At 39.1% G+C, this 17,356-nt stretch overlaps 1 protein-coding gene across 1 annotated transcript in view; it reads left to right on the forward strand.

Moving 5' to 3' along the window:
- The first annotated feature begins 2,208 nt into the window (after positions 1 to 2,208).
- Positions 2,209 to 17,356, forward strand: part of prkcz (protein kinase C, zeta) — a 51,898-nt gene continuing 36,750 nt past the window's right edge. The window contains exons 1-4 of the mRNA XM_047800229.1: positions 2,209 to 2,455; positions 6,969 to 7,090; positions 7,485 to 7,574; positions 7,798 to 7,848. Of these exons, the coding sequence (XP_047656185.1) occupies positions 2,391 to 2,455; positions 6,969 to 7,090; positions 7,485 to 7,574; positions 7,798 to 7,848 (328 nt within the window). The 5' untranslated portion in view covers positions 2,209 to 2,390. The remainder of the gene's footprint in view (positions 2,456 to 6,968; positions 7,091 to 7,484; positions 7,575 to 7,797; positions 7,849 to 17,356) is intronic.

Consider the following 17,356-nt stretch of genomic DNA (forward strand, 5'->3'; position numbering starts at 1 on the left):
CCCAGCACAGATCTGTGAGTCTTAACAAACCTCCTTCATGTGACTCGTCCACATGTATATATGTTCAGTGGTACTTATTAAACATGTGAATATGTGTTACAGCAGTTAGATAATACGTGTATATGGTGTTTGTCTTCTCTCATTTCTCTAGTGGGGACAAGAAGCTTTCAGCAGCCGGTAATTGACGCCCCATCGTGGTTCTCTCTGTTCTCCCTGACAAACACCCCCCACCCCCAGTATCTCTTTCTCTCTGTGATTTTTGTACTGAGTTAAAGTCATAGTCATATAAATAACTCCAGGAGTTTATCTTTTCCAGGCCCATGGTGTCTCCATACCACACAGTGTCTCAGGGGAAATACACAGTGAGCCAGGAGAGGATGCAGGAGAGGACACTGAGTCAAGGTTCAGGACGATTCGTCCCTCTGTGGCTTCAGATTATGTTGTTCCTCATCGTAGCTGGTGTCCTGGTGTTTATCTTCATCAACATGGAGGCAGCCCAGCCAACACCATTCAAACACCTCACATAGCACACACTTTACATGTCTTACACTGAATGACGTTATAAACGCAGTGGTGTGTGTGTGTGTGTGTGTGTGTGTGTGTGTGTGTGTGTGTGTGTGTGTGTGTGTGTGTTTATATATGTGCATTTTAGCTGATTTAAATTTCATGTAAAAAGAAACCTCAGTCCTTTATGTGAAAGAGAAAATCCCAGTGAATAACACTTAAGGTAGAGAAAAGTGAACAGGGAGAAAAGTGAACAGGGAGAAAAGTGAACAGGGAGAAAAGTGAACAGGGAGAAAAGTGAACAGGGAGAAAAGTGAACAGGGAGAAAAGTGAGAAAAGTGCCTTATTACTTCTGCTTTCACTTCTCTCAGGCTCTGCATTAACGCTCACATCTTTTATACCTAACTGCTAAAAAGACTTACTGTAGCTTTGCTAAATTAGCCTTTAACACCCAAATGTACAAACAACACATAACAGATGCTCTCTCTCTCTCTCTCTCTCTCTCTCTCTCTCTCTCTCTCTCTCTCTCTCTCTCTCTCTCTCTCTCTCTGTCTCCCCATCACACCTCTGTATGTAAATTAAATAAAGAAAAGTGTTTACATTTATAATGTTCACATTTATGGTGTTTACATTGATGGTGTTTACATTGATGGTGTTTACCTTTATAGTGTTTACATTTATGGTGTTTACATTTATAGTGTTTACATTTATGGTGTTTACATTTATGGTGTTTACATTGATGGTGTTTACATTTATAGTGTTTACATTGATGGTGTTTACATTTATAGTGTTTACATTTATAGTGTTTACATTTATGGTGTTTACATTTATAGTGTTTACATTGATGGTGTTTACCTTTATAGTGTTTACATTTATGGTGTTTACATTTATAGTGTTTACATTTATAGTGTTTACATTGATAGTGTTTACATTTATAGTGTTTACATTGATGGTGTTTACATTTATAGTGTTCACATTTATAGTGTTTACATTTATGGTGTTTACCTTTATAGTGTTTACATTTATGGTGTTTACATTTATAGTGTTTACATTGATAGTGTTTACATTGATAGTGTTTACATTGATAGTGTTTACATTTATAGTGTTTACATTTATAGTGTTTACATTTATAGTGTTTACATTTCACACACACACACACCTTATATCTTCCGTATCATTGTAGCCCCGCCCCTTTATCCTTCTGTATTGGCTAATGATGTTCTCCTCTGTTCTGATTGAGCAGCTGAGAAAGTCACAAAGCAACGCATGTTATATAAGGCAGGATCTCATTAATACGGACCGGGTTCGAGTACATACGAGGTTAAGTAAGGGAGGGCATCCAGGTTAAAGACAAGACACGATACGCCATGCTGTGGCAAATTATGTGAACAGCCAAAAGAGCTGAGATATATATATATATATATATATAGTCAGTATGTACTGACTCACTCAAATGGTTATACAACAGAACCTTAGCTTGTTTATGGTTGGGTTGTGTTGGGGGTTGTGTGTGTGGTATTGGGTGTGGTGGGTGTGGGTTCGTGTGGGGGTGTGTTTGTGGTATTGTGGGGTAGTGTGTGTGTGTGTGTGTGTTTTGTGTGTGTTGTCACAGCCACTAAGTGGCGCTGTGGGTTTCATCTTTATCAGGAATTTTAAAATGAGATTCGTTTATATAATCAGGACACAGTGCAGCTCTCTCTCCCTGTGTGTGTGTGTGTGTGTGTGTGTGTGTAACCATAGTAAAGCCACACACACACACACACACACACACACACACACTGTGAGCTGCAGAGAAGCTGAACTATGGAGCCGTTTCCTGCCCGGCACTGAGAGCGGATTAAACCCCGCGGATGTCGTGTGTTTATAAGTGTTAATGCGCACTGAACATGCCGGTCAGGACGCCGGTCAGGACGCTGATGGACTCCGTGAAAATAAAAGCGCATTTCGGCGGGTGAGTTCAACAGGTTTCTGAACGAGTCGGTTCTATTGGAGCGACTCCTCTGAGTGAATCGATTAGCAATAACAGAAGGTCCGACCTTTATACTAAGCAATTAATTTTGATTGAATTGCACAAATATTATATAATGACGTCTGTACTTTAAAGTATTTGGTAAAATATCGAGATAATCACCTGTTACACCAAAATACAGTAAAGTGTCAATTCTGAAAAGAAAATCTGATCTTTTGTGATGGTTTGTTGTTCACAGATCAGTTTAATAAACTTATCTTGGCTTAAATAAACTGTACACACACCAATGATTAATCAGCTGACACCAGAGAGCTTTCTACTCACTGAATCGACTCGTGCTGAATGATTCATAGAAGAGAATCGATTCACAATTACTTATGAATCAGAAGTTCTTACAGAGTTCAGATCCAACTGAAGTTCTTAAAGCAGAATTAAAACTACTTACAAATTTACTATTTAACTCCTTTTGATTGAATTTAAATAAAATAGATGTTTACTGTTTAGATTTATTTTTATTAATATATAATATAAATAATATTAGGAGAGTATTGTATTCCCATCTGTATATTTCTGTAGTAAAAGAAGTTTTTATTAAAGTATTTATTAAAATGTTAAGATTTATTTGTACAACACACTATTAACAGTAGACATTGTGCCAAAGCAGCTTTACATAAATCCGGATGAGGATTTTATAAAGATGGGGTCAGTGTGCTGTTCTACCAAAGCCAGTTTATTCTTAATTCTGATGGAATTCTGTTTTTTATTTGATTTATTATTTTTTAGTCTTTAATGTGGTCTGTAATGGTTTAATGTAATGGTCTGTAACTAATTGTGTTCCATTGGTTTATATAATTTTCTCCTGATGGTCATCACCATATGGTTGTATGGAGTTGTGGTGATGGAGTTTATTCTCCTGTGTTGTGTTCAGGGTTCAGTTTCAATTCAGTTTAATTTATTTGTTTAGCACTTTTAATAATTCACATTGTTACTGTTCACATTGCTCACACAGAATAACAGAAAAAGAATAAAAATTGTAAAGTTTAAAATTAAATTGCTATTTATCTTTAACATTTATCCCTAGTGATGAAGCCTGAAGTGACGCTTCCACACTCACAATTAATCATGAAACTGACCACAATAAATTGCTTAATGAAGATTAAGGAATTATCTTTAGACATAGAAGAAGAATTGCAGTATGTTCAATAAATGAAAAATCAAAACCCTGTGTTTGATTCAGTTAATGAGTCAAATCATTGAAGTGATTCAGTCTGATTCAGTGAGCTTCAGAGGCCTAAAGGTTGACTTTACATGTTATGTCAAGGTCCTTTTTTTCTGATAATTTTAGGAATTCTTCAAACTCTTCATTAGTTATGCTGATTACGTCATTGATCTTATGTGAGGTGTGTTGATGTATTTTCCGACTCTGTGTGACTCACTGATAACTATATGAATATAAAGAAAAGGAAAAGTGCAGTTCTGTGTAATACGTTATGATTTAATTATTCAGATTCTTGTTCTGTCTGATTACTGAACGGTGATTTGGTGATGTGTTGTGACGAGACCCTCGCTCACACGTACCTGTTTATAATGAAGTCTCACCTACGTGATGAGGAAAGGGCTTCACACGTGGCTTTCACACTGGAACCTTAGCTTTTGTCTAAAGTGAGAGGAGTTTCCTGAATCAGTTGTGACTGATAAAAAAAGGTTTACAACATTTATTTATTTATTTATTTATTTATTCATAATAAACTCTACTAAGAAACAGGAAGTGATTCACTTAAAACTCCGATCAGAAGTGATTTGTAACACATCTAATATTTACTGAAGCGTACTTTTATGTTTCCTGCTTTCTTTCCTGTGCTGTAAGGATGAGTATAAAGGTTAGAGATGATGTGAAACACATTTTGTTGCTGTTGATTGTTGTTTGCTCAACAGTTATTACACACTGCAGTCATGGTGAAACGTTTGACGTGGTATCAGTGATCAAGCTGCTGTAAAATTCACCCTCTCCAGTCTCTACAGTTTTATAGCTTACAGCTGAAGGCTTCATTATAAATCCTGAAGTTCTCTGTATGTTAGTGATCATAGACAGAACCCTAAACTTCCCTGCTAGAGAATCCTCCTCTCCGTCAGTCCTGTTCCTCACGTCCTCTCCTGATTCAGCTGCTGAAGCGAATAAGCTCATTTATTTATTTATTTATTTCTCATCTTTTATGAAGTTTTGCAGTCAAGAGCTCAGATGCAAGTTTAGTTTAATCTTAAACTTTAAACTAAATGTGCATCTTAAATGTCGGTGTGCGCGCGTGTTGTGTCGGTGTGCGCGCGTGTAGGTGTGTGCGCGCGTGTAGGTGTGTGCGCGCGTGTGTGTTAGAAAAAGTATCCGGATTTAGCTGAGCTGGGAGATTCCAGTTTCCGTAAATATTTCCATCACACACACGTTAACCTGTCTGTTGCCTAGAAACCAGTCCTGTTTCTCCATTTTAATGCAGCTAGAATTTGTCAGTGAGACCCACTGAATATTTATTACATAATTATTTGCACTGATTTGATGTGAAGAAATATTTTACCATCATAATACATAACATTAGAGTGTGGGTCAATGGGCGTGGCTTTGATATGGACATGGGTGTGGCCTAATACGTGGGTGTGGCCTCAGTGTCTAATTCTCAAACACACCGATTAACACAAAGTTCGATATTGATCATTATCATATTAATACTGGATGGATTTTAATCAAATTAATGATGTATTTCTGTGTTTTATTCTTATTACAGTAGTCATAATGTGGAACAAGTAAATTATAACAGAATTAAAATCAAATCAAATTTTATTAGTCACACACACACAGGGGCCGATATGCAGTGAAATGCTTTATGCAACTGTTCGGTATTAGAATAAAGAATATAAAAAAAGTATAAAAAAGCAAAAAAATAAAATATAAACTATATAAGAAAACTATATAAAAATATGAAATATATGGAGAATATGAAGAAATAATGTATATACATATAAATATACATAAATATACATATACATAAATATACATATACATAAATGTGTGTTTTTTAAAGATTGTCCTTAAAGTGACCAGGTGAAGTTTGGTGTGTAAACAGTGTATAAAGTGGCTGTGCTGTACAAGTCCAGAATTAAAGTATCCATGCAAAAGTGTGTGTGTGTGTGTGTGTGTGTGTGTGTGTGTGTGTGTGTGTGTGTGTGTGTGTGTGTGTGTGTGTGTGTGTGTGTGGGCAAAGAACAGTGGGGTATGGAGAGAGAGGCCCAGTGTTAGATCCTGGGTGTCTCCTGGTTTACGATCCGAATGGTCTGCAGGACGAAGCTTCTCCTCGTCCTCTCTGTGCTTGCCTTCAGGGAGCAGAAGTGTTTCCCTGAACACAACAAAGAAAATATTAAAATAGTTTTTAGTTATTACAGTAGCATGAGGTTATATTATCTAATTATTACAGTCTGACACTAATTAGCTTCCGGCTGTGTGGAATTTTAGTAATTAGAGTTAACTTCTGAATGTAAATTATTTTTATTCAATACAAAAGCAAGCCAGTGATTTCTGTCCCAAGACTGGATTAATAGACGATTGAGTAAAGAAGGACATTATGTGTAAAACCTGGAACTCTACACGTGCGAGTGGTCACCTGATGCTGAGGACAGAGTTGGGGGAAACGACTGACTCGCTGTGGCGACCCCTAACGGGGAAAAACACTGACTCAACATTGTGTTAATATTTAATACACAAACGAAACATAAACACACTGCTCATGTCAGATGACTTACGTTCATACATTAAACAACCTCAGGGTCACGTTCTCTTCTGAAACATCTCTCTGTTATCTAATATACATCTAATAATAATCTAGAATTTTTATTCTGTTAATTCTTATTTCTTTTATTATTCGTTATTTCCTTTATCATTAATTATGTTTACCTTCTGCTCTGTGTTTATGTTCTGTAAAGCTGCTTTGAGACAATGTCTATTGTAAAAAGCGCTATACAAATAAACTTGAATTGAATTGAATTGTTATCAGTCAGAATCTGAGCGTTGTTCAGAAACCTGCACTAACAATAAAGTGAAGAATTCAACATCATTAACGCCGTCATCCTCAAGACTGACAGACACAGAGGCCACGCCTCTTTTACTGAGGACACAAAGTTCCTCTTGCCCTAGCTGTATGTGTGCAACGACTCACTGAACATTAGTCTGGATTTCCAAGAAAACACACACACATACACGCACGCACGCACACACACACACACACACACACACACACACACACACACACACACATGTACACGCACACATGCACATACACACCACACAGAAGGTCACCTTAGGAGATGCAGTGTGTACACAGAACACTGATATAAGTAATTCAATAAGTTTCCGTTCAAATCATTACTTACCACAAATTGTGTGTGTATACAAACATCTGTGTGTGTGTGTGTGTGTGTGTGTGTGTGTGTGTGTGTGTGTGTGTGTGAACAGAGACATGCTGATCTCGTACCTGGACTCAGGTGTGTCTTTCTCAGAGATGTGTGAGGAGGTGAAGAAGATTTGCAGTGTCCACAGGAACTTACCCATCACACTCAAGTGGATTGATGATGAAGGTGTGTGTGCGTGTGTGTGCATGTGTGCACGAGTGTGTATGCGCATGAGTGTGTGTGTGCGTGTGTGTGTGTGTGTGTTATGAAGCAGTTTGTTTATGAAGATGTTCTTCAGATGTTGCTCATCTTCTGAGTTTGAATCTGATCCGATTTCGTTACTGTGTGTGTGTGCGGTGTGTGCGTGCGTGTGTGTGTGTGCGTGCGTGTGTGCGTGCGTGTGTGTGCGTGTGTGTGCGTGTGTGCGTGCGTGTGTGTGTGTGTGTGCGTGTGTGTGCATGTGTGCGTGCGTGTGTGTGCGTGCATGTGTGTCCGTGCGTGTGTGTGTGTGTGTGGTGTGTGTGTGTGTGTGTGTGTGTGTGTGTGTGTGTGTGTGTGTGTGTGTGTGTGTGTTGAACAGGTGACCCTTGTACCATCTCGTCACAGATGGAGCTGGATGAGGCGTTTCGTATCTACAGCCGGAGCAGATCATCAGGACTCCTCCTGCACGGTACTTTACACCACCTCTCTGCTCTGACGAGTGTAAAGTACACAATTGTTAAGACTGTCCTAAAGGGCGTGGCCTAACATTCTGAGTAATAAGATCTAAACACAACAGACACCAATAAACCTCTTAAACACACAGAAAAATGTTGATCTGCTTTATTTTTAACATCAGTGGTGTAACATAAACACTTCTGATCACATGACATGTCTCTGTCTCACTTGTGCAGTGTTTCCCAGTATTCCGGAGAAGCCAGGCATGCCGTGTCCTGGGGAGGATAGTAAGTGTGTGTGTGTGTGTGTGTGTGTGTGTGTGTGTGTGTGTGTGTTTACTGTCTGCTGCAATATATTACAGAGGAATTATGCTGTAACTACTGATTTTTGATCATACTGTACTAATATATTGAATTACTGGACATTAAATCATTTTTTTTATTTCTTAATTTTAATAACAATAATGCAGGAAAAACTAAAAGAGCCAGAAACAATTGTATGAAGGACGTGAGGTAACTTCTGCTGTATAACATGCACATGCAGTTTTACAGATATTCAATTCAATTAATTTCAATTTATTTGTACGGTGTATATATATAAATGTGTATGTATTTATCCCCAATGAACAAGTCTGAGGTGACTCAGGTGACTGTGGGGAGGAAAAACTCCCTTAGATGGTAAAGGAAGGAACCTTGAGAGGAACCAGACTCAAAGGGGAACCTCATCCTCATCTGGGTGACACTGGGGGTGTGATTATATAACCTCATCCTCATCTGGGTGACACTGGGGGTGTGATTATATAACCTCATCCTCATCTGGGTGACACTGGGGGTGTGATTATATAACCTCATCCTCATCTGGGTGACACTGGGGGTGTGATTATATAACCTCATCCTCATCTGGGTGACACTGGGGGTGTGATTATATAACCTCATCCTCATCTGGGTGACACTGGGGGTGTGATTATATAACCTCATCCTCATCTGGGTGACACTGGGGGTGTGATTATATAACCTCATCCTCATCTGGGTGACACTGGGGGTGTGATTATATATATACAGTCTGATAAATGTTGTAGTGATGAGGAGATTGTTGTCCTCAAAGACCACATGGAGTATCTCCTCTTTGAACGTTCATGTCCTTCAAGAAGTGGAACACAACTGGAGCTGGTACAATGTCTGGATGCCTCAAGATGGTAGAAAGAGAGAAGCAGTTTAGAGGAATTAATGTAGCTGCTGTTCATAATATTAACAAGCACTAGATGATAATGTGCATTTGGTCTGATGTATTAGAGCACAATATTATGGGATGTATTATATGTACGCCTGACTACAGAGATGAGTTTTTAATCTACATTTAAACTGGGAAAGTGTGTCTGAGCCCCGAACACTATCAGGAAGACTATTCCAAAGTTTGGGAGCTAAATAAGAAAACGCTCTACCACCTTTAGTAGACTTAGATATTCTGGGAACTAGCAGAAGTCCTGAGTTTTGTGATCTCAGAGAGCGTGAAGGATTGTAACGTGTTAGAAGACTAGTTAGATACATGGGAGCTAAACCATTAAGAGCCTTGTACGTAAGTAGCAGCAGTTTGTAATCAGTTCTAAACTTAACAGGTAGCCAGTGTAGAGATGATAACATTGGGGTTAAAGGTCATACTTTCTTGTCCTAGTGAGAACTCTGGCAGCTGCATTTTGGACTAACTGTAACCTATTTATTAAAGATGCAGGACAACCACCTAGTAATGCATTACAATAGTCCAGTCTAGAGGTCATGAAGGCATGAACTAGCTTCTCAGCATCAGATACAGACAGGATGTTTCTCAGCTTGGTGATATTTCTAAGGTGAAGAAGGCTGTGTTTGTAATATGGTGATATGAGTTTAAAGACAAGTTGCTGTGTAATAAACACCAGGTCTTTTACACTCTCTCTATCTCTCACACACACTCACACTCACACACACACACACACACACACACACACACACACACACACAGGCTCTCTCTCTATCTCTCTCTCTCTCACACACACACACACACACACACACACACACACACACACACACACACACACACACACACAGGCTCTCTCTCTCTCTCACACACTCACACACACACACACACACACAGGCTCTCTCTCTCTCTCTCACACACACACACACACACACACACACACACATACATGCACACACACACATACAGAGACTCTCTCAGAGCCCAGTCTGATCCTTTGTTTCCGTGCCAGATTTTTCTTGAGACCCTTCAGCTCTTTGCCCCCAGCGCTCAGGGGACTACACCCTGAGTAAGGGATAGAGAGGCAGAGTGAGAGAGAGATAGAGGAAGAGGAGCGAGAAATGGTGTGTTTAGTTTAGACAGCACTCCTGCTTCATCCCTGATGCTCATCAGACAGAGAGAGCCACAGTGCAAAGAGGGAGGGACAGGAAAATACAAATAAGGAGTAAGAAGAGAGAGGGAGTGAGGGAGGAAGGGAAGGAGGGAGGGATGTGCAGCTCGTGGGCCGGTGCTTACACAGAGACAGAAAAGCGCTGAAGGGAGCAGAAAAGGAGGAAAGCTTAATCGGTGAGCAGGAAACACAACACCCACCCATCCATCCATCCATGCATCCATCCATCCATCTTTCCAACCATCTATCCATTCATCTATCCATCCATTTATTTATCCCTTCTTCTAATGCTCCAGCTGACAGAATGCCTTTGTGTTGGGATGTGGCTGACATTGAGCTAGCTGGAGGAGAATATGCCCTAGCTAGCATCCAGTACTGTGTGTGTGTGTGTGTGTGTGTGTGTGTGTGTGTGTGTGTGGTAAAGCAAATGAGATACTGTTATTTTTCCCTCTCTCTCTCTCTCTGTCTCTCTCTCTCTCTCTCTCTCTCTCTCTCTCTCTCTCTCTCTCTTTGTCTTTGCGATAATGATTTGGCCACACATCTTGCTACTGGTCAAATGTGCTTTGCTTAAAACCTGTGTGTGTGTGTGTGTGTGTGTGTGTGTGTGTGTGTGTGTGTGTGTGTGTGTGTGTGTTGGGGGTATCGTTGCTGAGAGGGAGAAACAGAACAGCAGATAGAAGAGAGGATCTTCATCTCTTGCTAGTTTGTGCACAAAAGATATATTGGTTGTGTCCTAAATCTGTGTTGCACTCTGTGTGATGGTATGTGACGATCACCTGATGTCTTCTGAGCTGTACAAATATTGTCTCGTGATTGAGTGATGCGTGCGGAGGGAAGTGAATGTGTCTGTGAGTGTGTGAGATGGATATCTGTCATTATGATCTCTCTCTCTCTTCTCTCTCTCTCTCTCTCTCTCTCTCTCTCTCTCTCTCTCTCTCATTCCAAGGTGTAAATAGATGCTCATGTATTATTCATGTCTGATGAAATTAGCAGAGCTTCACCCCAAACCCCAAACATAGCACCTAGCTTACCGAGAACTAGCACACATGCTCGTGTGTGTGTGTGTGTGTGTGTGTGTGTGTGTGTGTGTGTGTGTGTTCGTGTGTGTGTCTGCAGATGTGAAAACACAAGGCGTCTCATTCACACCATCCCCGAATTTGATTTAACCCAACAATGGATAATTGTACATCTCTACACACAAGTAGAATCAGATGCATTGTTTTTACTCATAGCATCCTGGGTATGTCTAATAATAATAATAATAATAATAATAATAATAATAATAATAATGCACATAAATAAAAACTTTATTAATATATACACACTCCTGTAGTCCTGTTTCTACACAGTCGTGGTTTCATTACAAATCTGTTGTAACTTACTTTGTTATTCAGTTCATTTTACTACTTTTTGTTCACAGCATCTGGGTCTGAATTCGCTGACTTTCTGTAACTGTAGTGAGGGAAGTTCATCCACACATCAACAATCTGCTCGCTACACCTCCACTACATCCCAGAGATGTTGGTTTATTGGTCTGGGTTTAGGGTGTAGGCTATAAGGTGTTGGTTGTAGGTTGTAGGCTGTAAGGTGTTGGTTGTAGGGTGTTGGTTGTAGGGTGTTGGTTGTTGGGTGTAGGCTGTAAGGTGTAGGTTGTAGGGTGTTGGGTGTTGGTTGTAGGGTGTTGGTTGTAGGGTGTTGGCTGTCGGGTGTAGGCTGTAAGGTGTTGGTTGTAGGGTGTTGGCTGTCGGGTGTAGGCTGTAAGGTGTTGGTTGTAGGGTGTTGGTTGTTGGGTGTAGGCTGTAAGGTGTAGGTTGTAGGGTGTTGGTTTTAAGGTGTAGGGTGTAGGTTGTAGGGTGTTGGGTGTAGGTTGTAGGGTGTTGCTTGTAGGGTGTTGCTTGTAGGGTGTAGGTTGTAAGGTGTAGGTTGTAGGGTGTTGGGTGTAGGTTGTAGGGTGTTGCTTGTAAGATGTAGGGTGTAGGCTGTAAGATGTAGGGTGTAGGGTGTAGGTTGTAGGGTGTTGCTTGTAAGATGTAGGGTGTAGGCTGTAGGGTATTGGTTGTAGGGTGTAGGTTGTAAGATGTAGGTTGTAGGGTGTAGGTTGTAGGGTGTAGGCTGTAGGGTGTAGGTTGTAGGGTGTAGGCTATAAGTCCTGATTAAACAGGTGAGCTATGACTGCCTTTAGCTGACACATTTATATTGTAGTCTTCTGTCATTAACACTTTGGTTATAAAGCAGCAGTGAAGCTTCAGCTCATCAATTAACACAGTAATAAAGTATTACATTCTACAGACATTAACACTGTGTTAACTGGAGCTGTTATTACACAGTTATTACATCTCACACAAACCTTATAACTGTCTATAGTGTTAATAATAAACTTCTCTTAATCAGTTGTTATAATAATCTCACTGTTAGTCATCATGAGCTCGTTGTCAAAGTTCTGAACAGGTTTAGAAAAAAAATCATGTACATATTATTATTATTGTTATTGTTATTGTTTATTATTATTAATAATAAACAATAACAATAATAATAATAATAATAATAATAATAATAATAATAATAATAATAATATTACCCTTTAGAGTCATAGTGGAGAGATGAAAAGTCCTTCCTTCTCTCTCTCTCTCCCTCTCTTTCTCTCCCCCCTCTCCCTCTCTCCCCCCCCTCTCTCCCTCTCTTTCTCCCTCCCCCTCTCTCTCCCCCTCCCTCCCCACACTAGACAATCTTTCCTGCTCATTAAGGATAACTGCATTATTTTGCTCTCCTCCTCCATGTTTTTTCTCTCCTACTCTCTCTCTCTCTCTCTCTCTCTCTCTCTCTCTCTCTCTCTCTCTCTCTCTCTCTCTCTCTCTCTCTCTCATTATCCCACACTTTCACTCTCTTCAGTGATGTCACTTCTTCTCTCCTCCTCTCTGTCCATTATTTGCCCTACTTGGCTAATAATCTTCTATTTCTGCTTCTCCCCTCTAAAACAGTCCTGCTTGTGCTCCTGAAGGTGTGTAAACTTTCGCATCAGAAGTCTGACTGTAATCCTGATGTAATAAAGTGCTGAGTTTCTGCTCCTTTATGTTGGGATTCTCTCTCAGGGTTAAATAGATTTTAGTAATAAAATAAACCTTCTCAAATTCTAGTGTTTCATATAAATGCCATGAACTTGATATGAAATAATCGTGAAAACAAGCCAAGAGAAATCCAGGACTTTAGAGGCAGGGCTGCTGTGTTCGAGGCGTGTTTACTGAGTAACACTTTTAGAGGCAGTGCTGTGACAGGCTGCTGTGTTCGAGGCGTGTTTACTGAGTAACACTTTTAGAGGCAGTGCTGTGACAGGCTGCTGTGTTCGAGGCGTGTTTACTGAGTAACACTTTTAGAGGCAGTGCTGTGACAGGCTGCTGTGTTCGAGGCGTGTTTACTGAGTAACACTTTTAGAGGCAGTGCTGGGACCGTCTGCTGTGTCCTGAGCTGCAGTAAGTCGTGTCCTCTCCACTGAGCCGTGTGGACACACACAGTCTCTCTGTGTAACTCCGCTGTAGATTGTGGACTCCTTCGAGCTTTTCTCAGCGATGCTTCCATGTGCTTGTAGTTTAGAGTAACTTTTGTAAAGCCGGGTGAATTTACTGGTTCTGTTTGACTTGCCCTAACACGCACACACAAGTGATAGTGATAAGAAGCATGAATTCTCCTGTACCAGGATGGATGTCCTGTCTTTTCATCCTCACACCGTCTCTCTCTATGTAAACAGTGTGAAGTGAATTGGTGAGTTAAGGTGTGCAGCTTAATGTTCACTGATCTCTTCTCGTAGAAAGTTTGCTCCCACACTGAGCTGGACACACCACAGGGGCTGGTTTGCCAGTGTGAGATGATGTTAAACTTCTCTACTTTGAGCATTATGATCCTTTTTGTATCTGCTGGCTGAGAAACGCTCATTTCCTTTAATTACTCTCAATTATCCAATTAGAGATCAGGCTAAAGCATTAATTAGCATACAGCTGGGAACTTCATCTCAGCCTCATCCTCCAACTAACATCTACTGTAACTGTATTTACCATGGAGTGGAGAGTGTGTGTGTGTGTGTGTGTGTGTGTGTGTGTGTGTGTGTGTGTGTGTGTGTGTGTGTGTGTGTGTTCAGACTGTTCAGCATAGGTACTTATCTTATTATGTAGCTGCTCTGACGGGTATCATACTGCTAAAGAGACCGAGGATGTTAACTCTAAAGTAGAGCTGCTGCTGCTGCTGATGTGTTAATGAGCTCAATCCTGACCCTCAGTTTAAACTTGTGCTAGACAGACAAGCCAACACACAAACACACACACACAAACACACACACACACACACACACACACACACACACACACACACACACACACACACACACACACATGCACAGAGAGGCTATTCTCTTTGGCTTCAGAATAAGTCATTGTTGCCATGGTGTTACCGCGGTGATCTCATCTGCCATGGCAATATTGTCAGTGCCATGATGGGATGCTTCAGATAGGCACACAGGAAGTGATGTCATAGCCTAAGGGCCCTTGGGTCATGTGATCAACCTCAGAAGGATGTATGATGCAGCAGTGTAAAGTGCTGTGATGGTTTATTATCACTATGATTGACAGGTGAGGCAGCAGGAAGTCCCTCCCATACAGGGCAGTTACACTGTCACTCACTCAGGATTCAGACTCACCTCCTCATGTTGGGTTTAAATCTTACACAGTTGTAGAACTCACAAGTTTGGGATTTGACCCCCTTTAAAAAAACAAATCCATAAAATAATGTCAGTATCTAAAGTAATGTCAGTATCTAATATATAACGTCAGTATGTAATGTAACGTCAGTATCTAATGTCAGTATCTAATGTAATGTCAGTATCTAATATAACGTGAGTATCTAATGTAACGTCAGTATGTAATGTAACGTCCGTATCTAATGTAACGTCAGTATCTAATATAACGTCAGTATGTAATGTAACGTCAGTATGTAATGTAACGTCAGTATGTAATGTAACGTCAGTATCTAATGTAATGTCAGTATCTAATGTAACGTCAGTATGTAATGTAACGTCAGTATGTAATGTAACGTCAGTATGTAATGTAACGTCAGTATCTAATGTAATGTCAGTATCTAATGTAACGTCAGTATGTAATGTAACGTCAGTATCTAATATAACGTCAGTATCTAATGTAATGTCAGTATCTAATGTAACGTCAGTATGTAATGTAACGTCAGTATCTAATATTACGTCAGTATGTAATGTAACGTCAGTATGTAATGTAACGTCAGTATCTAAAGTAACGTCAGTATCTAATGTAACGTCAGTATCTAATGTAACGTCAGTATGTAATGTAACGTCAGTATCTAATGTAACGTCAGTATCTAATGTAACACCAGTATCTAATGTAATGTCAGTATCTAATGTAACGTCAGTATGTAATGTAACGTCAGTATCTAATATAACGTCAGTATCTAATGTAGTCAGTATCTAATGTAACGTCAGTATGTAATGTAACGTCAGTATGTAATGTAACGTCAGTATCTAATGTAATGTCAGTATCTAATGTAACGTCAGTATGTAATGTAACGTCAGTATCTAATATTACGTCAGTATCTAATGTAACGTCAGTATGTAATGTAACGTCAGTATGTAATGTAACGTCAGTATGTAATGTAATGTCAGTATGTAATGTAACGTCAGTATCTAATGTAACGTCAGTATCTAATATAACGTCAGTATCTAATGTAATGTCAGTATCTAATGTAACGTCAGTATGTAATGTAACGTCAGTATCTAATATTACGTCAGTATCTAATGTAACGTCAGTATGTAATGTAACGTCAGTATGTAATGTAACGTCAGTATCTAAAGTAACGTCAGTATCTAATGTAATGTCAGTATGTAATGTAATGTCAGTATGTAATGTAACGTCAGTATCTAATGTAACGTCAGTATCTAATATAACGTCAGTATCTAATGTAATGTCAGTATCTAATGTAACGTCAGTATGTAATGTAACGTCAGTATCTAATATTACGTCAGTATCTAATGTAACGTCAGTATGTAATGTAACGTCAGTATGTAATGTAACGTCAGTATCTAAAGTAACGTCAGTATCTAATGTAATGTCAGTATGTAATGTAACGTCAGTATCTAATGTAACGTCAGTATCTAATGTAACATCAGTATCTAATGTAACGTCAGTATCTAATGTAACGTCAGTATCTAATGTAATGTCAGTATCTAATATAACGTCAGTATCTAATGTAACGTCAGTATCTAATGTAACGTCAGTATGTAATGTAACGTCAGTATGTAATGTAACGTCAGTATCTAATGTAATGTCAGTATCTAATGTAACGTCCGTATCTAAAGTAACGTCAGTATCTAAAGTAACGTCAGTATCTAAAGTAACGTCAGTATCTAATGTAATGTCAGTATCTAATGTAACGTCAGTATCTAATGTAACGTCAGTATGTAATGTAACGTCAGTATCTAATGTAACGTCAGTATCTAAAGTAACGTCAGTATCTAATGTAATGTCAGTATCTAATATAACATCCGTATCTACTATAACGTCCGTATCTAATGTAACGTCAGTATGTAATGTAACGTCAGTATCTAATATAACGTCAGTATCTAATGTAACGTCAGTATGTAATGTAACGTCAGTATCTAATGTAACGTCAGTATGTAATGTAACGTCAGTATGTAATGTAACGTCAGTATCTAATGTAACGTCAGTATCTAATATAACGTCAGTATGTAATGTAACGTCAGTATCTAATGTAACGTCAGTATCTAAAGTAACGTCAGTATCTAATGTAATGTCAGTATCTAATGTAACGTCAGTATCTAATGTAACGTCAGTATGTAATGTAACGTCAGTATGTAATGTAATGTCAGTATCTAATGTAACGTCAGTATCTAAAGTAACGTCAGTATCTAATATAACGTCAGTATCTAATATAACGTCAGTATGTAATGTAACGTCAGTATGTAATGTAACGTCAGTATCTAATGTAACGTCAGTATGTAATGTAACGTCAGTATGTAATGTAACGTCAGTATCTAATGTAACGTCAGTATCTAATATAACGTCAGTATCTAATGTAATGTCAGTATGTAATGTAACGTCAGTATCTAATGTAACGTCAGTATCTAATATAACGTCAGTATCTAATGTAATGTCAGTATCTAATGTAACGTCAGTATCTAATGTAACGTCAGTATCTAATATAAAGTCAGTATGTAATATAACGTCAGTATGTAATGTAACGTCAGTATCTAATATAACGTCAGTATGTAATGTAATGTCAGTATCTAATATAACGTCAGTATGTAATGTAATGTCAGTATCTAATCCTCCTTTATTAAAGCATTTATTTATAGAGCAGAACAG

The sequence above is a fragment of the Tachysurus fulvidraco genome, chromosome 14 (genome assembly GCF_022655615.1).
Source record: "Tachysurus fulvidraco isolate hzauxx_2018 chromosome 14, HZAU_PFXX_2.0, whole genome shotgun sequence".
NCBI lineage: Eukaryota > Metazoa > Chordata > Actinopteri > Siluriformes > Bagridae > Tachysurus > Tachysurus fulvidraco.